Source organism: Cryptomeria japonica, chromosome 2, assembly GCF_030272615.1.
Source record: "Cryptomeria japonica chromosome 2, Sugi_1.0, whole genome shotgun sequence".
Classification (NCBI taxonomy): Eukaryota; Viridiplantae; Streptophyta; class Pinopsida; order Cupressales; family Cupressaceae; genus Cryptomeria; species Cryptomeria japonica.
The window spans coordinates 483,651,052-483,657,679 of record NC_081406.1 but is presented as its reverse complement, the minus strand read 5'-3'; the positions used below and the strand labels follow the sequence as shown (position 1 = coordinate 483,657,679).

The following is a 6,628-nucleotide window of genomic DNA, read 5'->3' as shown; positions in this document are numbered from 1 at the left end:
AGATACTACACACGCAGAAGAGAAGCACTAGAGGGTGAACAGGAGTACAAAAACACTCTTACCATGGGTGAGAGATAGTCACAGAGTCCACCTAGAATTCCCAGGAATGAGGATGATGAGGCTAGGGACTTTTTCAGAACCATGGCTACTCGATAGCAGGAGATAGTCCAGTCATTGCGTGCTTTGACCACTATGATGGAGAGAGTGGTTCAGCCCAGAGTTCAGGAGCAGGGTAGAGTTACACCTGATCATGACAATAGGAGTGTAGCATGTTCACAGGGTGCTCCTAGGCACAAGTCTTGGACAACGGATAGACCTACTCGTCCTACTTTCCTTAGAGAGGAGGCTTAGGAGGCAGGAGAGGGTGATGTACAAGATGAGTTTCAGGATGATCTTAGAGCTACTACTGCAGAGTGGCAGGCATTACCACCACATGTACGTGAGTTACTTAATTTTGATCGTTACCTGAATCAGAGGAGAGAGCACATGAGGAGTACTCAGTAGAATAGGAGACCTAGAGGCCATGACAGTGAGTTGCAGCGAGCTGCTAGCAAGCTCACTTTACCTTCCTTTGATGGTAGTGGACGGATGACAGCACAGGCATGGATACATAAGTTGGATACCTTCTTAGCATTGAGGCCCATGTCAGAGATAGATGCCATCAGATACGCCACCTTGCATTTGGAGGGTGCACCTCATGACTAGTGGTCACATGGTATGGTTACTTTACAGCACAACTAGGTGACTTCATACTAGGATTTTGTAGACAGATTGGTGGAGCATTTTGATAGGAAGGATCCTGAGATATTCTTTCATGATCTTGCATAGTTGAGATAGATAGGCAGCTTGGAGATGTATATCAGTGAGTTTCAATGGTTTTTAGTTATGGTATAGGATGTATCAGAAAGACGGTTGGTCAAACTATTCACTGAGGGATTGTCTGAACCCCTCAAGGGTTGGATCAAGGCATTTGAACCATCGACATTACAGGAGGCCATGAGGAAAGCTCACAGTATGGAGCTTACAGCACCTTCTAGCAAATTCACCCCTAGGAGTTCTACTTCTTTCAGAGATAATAAGAAGTTTGATAAGGAGAAGGGGAGGAAGGTTGATACCAAGGGGAAATCCACCACACCCTTGGATACTGAGGCACTTAATGACCTACACAGGAAGAATCTATGCTTCTATTGCAAAGGTCCTTATGACAGGGAACATGACTGTCCGTTGAAGCCTAAGGGGAAGACCAATAGAGTTATGTGGGCATACTATGAGGACTCAGATTCAGATAGCACAGTACATGAGGATGAGCATAGTGACATAGAGCCGGAGGTAGAGGCAGAGGCTATAGAGCCTAAGGATGAGCTGGAGTTACATTTGCAGCAGGCACACTTGTCCAGTATTCAGCAGGAGGGGTCCTTTAGATTGCGTGGAGTTCTAGTAGGACAGAAGGTGATTACCCTAGTTGACACAGGTGCTACGCACAATTTCATTGATACACGATTGGCTGAGCACCATGGCATTGAGATAGAGGAGTTTGAGCGTCTCCAAGTATAGATTGCTAATGGTTACACTCTTAAGGGTAATAGGATGATTAGAAACATGCGTCTACGCTTGAACAATTATGAGTTTAAAGCGGATTACCATGTAGTTAACATGGGTGACCTAGACATTGTATTGGGGATGACTTGGTTACATTCATTGGGTGAGGTCACTCTCAGACTCAAAGACATGGAGATTAAGTTTGAGGTTGATGGGAGACAACATGTATTGAGGGCTATCAGAAATAGTGGTGTTAGAACTATTTCTTTCAGGCGCATGGAGAGGTTGGTTAGACACGATGGGATTGGATGGGCAGCCATGTGTACTCTCATGCCTACACAGGAGGAGCATCAGAAGGTAGAGTATCACCCTGACATTCAGAGATTGAGAGAATGGTATGATAGGGTGTTCAGTGACATTCCACCTAGTGCACCACCTGATAGGGGAATAGAGCACATCATTGAGTTAGAGGAGGGTGCTAAACCCGTGATGATCACACCATACAGGCATCCTAAGAGACTCAAGGATGAGATTGAGAAAACCATCAAGGAGCTTCTTGAGATGGGGCATATTAGACCAAGCAAGTCTCCTTTTGCTTCTTCAGTAGTGTTGGTGAAGAAGAAGGATGGCTCGTTACGTATGTGCATTGACTATCGGGTGTTGAACAAGAGGACTATTAAGAATAGATACCCTATCCCATGGATTGATGAGCTGATAGATGAGCTTCATGGGGCATGCTACTTCAGCAAGATAGATTTGAGATCATGATATCATCAGATCAAAGTTAGAGAGCAAGATGTGGAGAAGACGACATTTAGATGTCATTGTGGACACTTTGAGTTTGTGGTCATGCCATTTGGGTTAACCAATGCACCAGCTACTTTTCAGTCTACGATGAATAAGGTCTTCCATCATCAGTTGAGGAGATTTGTATTGGTTTTCTTCGATGACATTTTGGTATACAGCAGATCATGGCAGGAACATCTTGAGCATCTGGAGACAGTATTAAGCATATTGCAGAAGGAGTCCTTGTATGCCAAGGAGTCTAAGTGTGATTTGGGTATGACTGAGCTCTTGTATTTAGGACATATTATCAGTGCAGAGGGAGTAAGGATGGATCCTGATAAGATCTGTGCGATAGTGGAGTGGCCTATTCCTGAGAACTTGACACAGTTGAGAGGGTTCCTAGGCCTATGTGGCTTCTACCACAGATTCGTTAGTGGATACTCACGACATGCAGCCCCTATGACAGATTTGTTGAAGAAGGGGGCCTTTGATTGGACACCGGAGGCACAAACTTGCTTTGATAGGTTCAAGGAGATCATGACCTCATGCCTGGTGTTAGCCTTGCCTGATTTCTTGAAGCCATTTGAGCTTCAATGTGATGCATCCGGCGATGGTATAGGTGTTGTGTTGATGCAGGACAAGCACCCTATTGCATATGAGAGCAGGAAACTCCGTGGTCCAGAGAGATCTCTCAGCATCTATGACAAGGAGATGTTAGCCATCATGCACACATTGGCTAAGTTTAGACAGTATCTAGTGGGTGGTAAGTTTTGTATTAAAACTGACCACAATAGTTTGAGACATTTCCTTAGTCAGAGAGATCTCAATGATAGACAGCAGAAGTGGGTGAGTAAGCTACAAGCTTACGATTTTGACATATCATATGTGAGAGGGACTCAGAATGTCGTAGCGGATGCATTGTCACATAGATAACATCTCAGTGCATTGATTGAAATATCAAAGGATTGGAGACATATGATAGTGGCAGAGTATGCTAGAGACCCATGGGCATCAGGGATAGTTGATGGGTCAGTTATTGATACTCGGTATACACTTGTAGATGATTTGATTATCTACAAGAGCAGGATTTTTCTAGTCCCAGGATCGAAGGTGAAGCAATCTATATTGAGGGCTCTTCATGATTCACCTACAGTTGGTCACCCTGGGTACTTCAAGACATATAGACAGGTTTGGGAGTGGTTCACTTGGAAAGGGCTTAAGTCAGATGTTTTGCAGTATGTTCGTGAGTGCCCTGTTTGTCAGCAGAACAAACAAGAGCACACCTTTCCAGCTGGGCTCCTACAGCCACTTCCCATTCCAGATCAGAAGTGGGAATGCATATCTATGGACTTCATTACGGGCTTTCCCAAGGCTCAAGGGTATGATTGCATCTACGTAGTAGTGGATAGACTGACGAAGTATGCACACTTCTTTCCCATCACTACTACTTACACAGTAGTATAGGTAGCTGAGGTCTTCAGATTGCATGGGATACCCCGCAGCATAGTGAGTGACAGGGATAGTAGATTTTTGAGTCAATTTTGGCAGGAGGTATTCAGACTTTGTGGCACTGAGCTTACACCTAGCACTAGTTATCACCCACAGATGGATGGACAGACGGAGATAGTGAACAAGTGGGTGGAAGGTTATTTGAGGAATTACGTGGTTGGTCAGCAGAGGGCATGGGTGAGATGGATTCATTTGTAGTTCCACGTGCCGGGGATTTGCTTCAGGAGAGCAAGGACATTGTTGATGCTCTCAAGGATAATATGGTCAGGGCATAGAATCAGTACAAGCAGTACGCAGATCGGAAGTGGATTGAGAGGAGTTTTGAGGTTGGTGATATGGTTTACCTCATGCTTCAGCCCTACAAACAGTCTACTCTTAAGAAGAGTGGGTCAGAAAAGCTTAAGCCACGCTATTATGAGCCTTTCAGGATTATCAAGCGGGTAGGAGAGTTGGCTTATGAGCTTGAGCTTCCAGCAGATAGCAGGGTGCACAATGTGTTCCATGTGTTGCGCCTCAAGAAGGCATTAGGACAGCATGTTGTGCCTTCCACAGTGCTACCACCCTTGGATGATGAGGGGAAGTTGATATTGGTGCCAGAGTCTATTTTGGATAGTAGGGAGAAATAGCTCCACAGGAGAGTTATCAGGGAGTATTTGGTGAAGTGGAGAGATCTTCCTGTTGAGGATGCCACTTGGGAGACTGAAGCCATTCTGCAGCATCCTGCATTGAGATTGCTTAAGGCCAAGCAATTTCAGGAAGGGTGGACTGTCATGTCCCCTCTTTAGTATGACATGACACTTTACGTGGATTTGCCTATTCCAAACTCTCGTAGGCAGATGGTTGTGATGAGAGAGTCATTTTGGCATTTATTTGGTGATTGGATGGCTCATTATATTTATTATTACTTTTTATTTGGGGCCAAAATGTTATTGAGGTGCACTTTTTATTTTATAAAGTAACTTTTTATCTAAAAAGTGCAATCAGGCTTCTAGAAGATTCTATTATGGATACTTCTAGAAAGTCATGGATACTTCTAGAAAGACTAAGAGGCTTCTAGAAGATTCTATTATGGATACTTCTAGAAAGTTATGGATACTTCTAGAAAGACTAAGAGGCTTCTAGAAGATTCTATTATGTCTATAAATAGACCCCATGGGTCTCTCATTTGGCATCGAAGTCTATTTTCTCTAGTGCATCTACTTGAGCATTTGTGGAGCTTGAAGGTCTGCAAATATCATTGATCTTTGGGAACGATAACTCCCTTAGATTAGCATAACTGAGGAAGTGAAATATATTCTGAAGGGTTGCGTTATTGGAGATGGTACTCAGCCATTTCATGTTGGATTTCAATTGAAGGTTGATTTGAGGGCTTGTATTTGGTGAATAAGGGTTTTGAATTCATCCCAGCTCAAAATTTGGTACTGCAGCCGCACAGTACAACCTAGGTACGGCCTGCAGCAGGGACAGTACGGTAGTGATAGCAGGGCATTCTTGGGATAGTCCAGTCCTCCTTTCATCAACATTTCATAATCGGAGTTCAAGGAGCGATTTCCAGGTTCCATTGCATGGTTTTTGTTGTCAATTTTTATGATAGAAGTGCATAGTTGTAACAGTCATATATGTATTCAGAAAACAGTCCATTGTAATCAGACATTGCTATCTTGTAGTTGGATTGATATAGTAGAGAAGGTGCATTGCAAGGTCATTGTTCGTGTGTGATAGTTTATACATTCTCTTGTCATAAATTTAGTGCTCATGTGTAAGAGTTTGTAACAGTCATACATTTTTAGAAAATTAGTCTACTGAACAAGGCAATCAGAATTTGGGAAATTCATGATATATTAGCATTGAAGTCCTTGCATGAATATTTAGAGTTTCATTATTGTTTATTGTGTTACATTTCAATATTGGTATTGTTATCTCAATTATACTTGATGCTCAAAACAACTATCATATTGAAACACTACATCACAAACAAAACAATTCAGTGCATGCCAAGTGTTTGACAAATTGTCTCAGTTCAGATTTGGGGTTTATTAGTGGCCTTTATAGTAAGGGTCATTACACCTAAACACTTATTACAATGCATTTGATTCCAAAATGGCATATATTTTAAGGGATAAGAATCCACATAGCCTGAGAGATGCATTCATAATTGCTATCAATGTGGAGAGAAATAGGAAAGCATCCAAAAAATTAGGAAGACGAACTGATGGTAGGCTATGGCAAGAAACAAAACAGCAACCAAACAAAGTTGCTAAGGAGGAAGATAAGATAGAAAAATTAGTCATTTCTATGATGGATCTAACTACTAAGGTAAACAAAAATGATAAACCTCATTATAATTGGCAAGATAGACCCCCTAGATTGCATGATATGCCCTAGAACACTAACTGGAAGGATGGTAAACCTCAGATTGAGAAGCCTAAGAGTGTTTAGAGCCAAGATACCCCTAATCCCTTAAAAGGAAAAAATGTCCACAACATACATAACACTCCTTTTTGTATTGCTTGTGACAGGCCACATTCTCCTCATCAGTGTGCAATTTCTCAAGCCCTTGAAGAGTCCATGAGGCAGGAGGCTGAGCCTGATATAAACATGTTTGAAACTATTATAGAGAGTGATATGGAGTCTCTGCAGAGTGAATTTAGTGATTGTGATGTACTAGTTAGTAAAAGGTCCTACCAAGGACAATTAACATTTGATTGGCATCCTACTCTAAATGTGGTAACTATTGAGGATGAAGAAGTTCATCTTAGAAGGCCTAGTGAGGAAGAAGTAAAAAATCTCACTA

At 42.4% G+C, this 6,628-nt stretch overlaps 1 protein-coding gene across 1 annotated transcript; it reads left to right on the top strand.

The window, feature by feature from the left end:
• The first annotated feature begins 3,300 nt into the window (after nt 1–3,300).
• Nucleotides 3,301–4,460, top strand: LOC131055411 (uncharacterized). The gene is made up of 3 exons (XM_059215136.1): nt 3,301–3,720; nt 3,918–4,097; nt 4,191–4,460. The coding sequence occupies exons 1-3, from the start codon at nt 3,301–3,303 to the stop codon at nt 4,458–4,460; spliced, it is 870 nt and encodes a 289-aa protein (XP_059071119.1).
• Nucleotides 4,461–6,628: the final 2,168 nt, after the last annotated feature.

What these genes read in the sequence shown, in the direction of transcription:
- LOC131055411 (XM_059215136.1), top strand. Translation starts at nt 3,301, where the DNA reads ATGATAGTGGCAGAGTATGCTAGAGACCCATGGGCATCAGGGATAGTT. An exon ending in AAGGGTATGATTGCATCTAC is followed by an intron (nt 3,721 to 3,917) that starts GTAGTAGTGGAT and finishes ACCTAGCACTAG; the next exon opens with TTATCACCCACAGATGGATG. An exon ending in ATGCTCTCAAGGATAATATG is followed by an intron (nt 4,098 to 4,190) that starts GTCAGGGCATAG and finishes CTCATGCTTCAG; the next exon opens with CCCTACAAACAGTCTACTCT.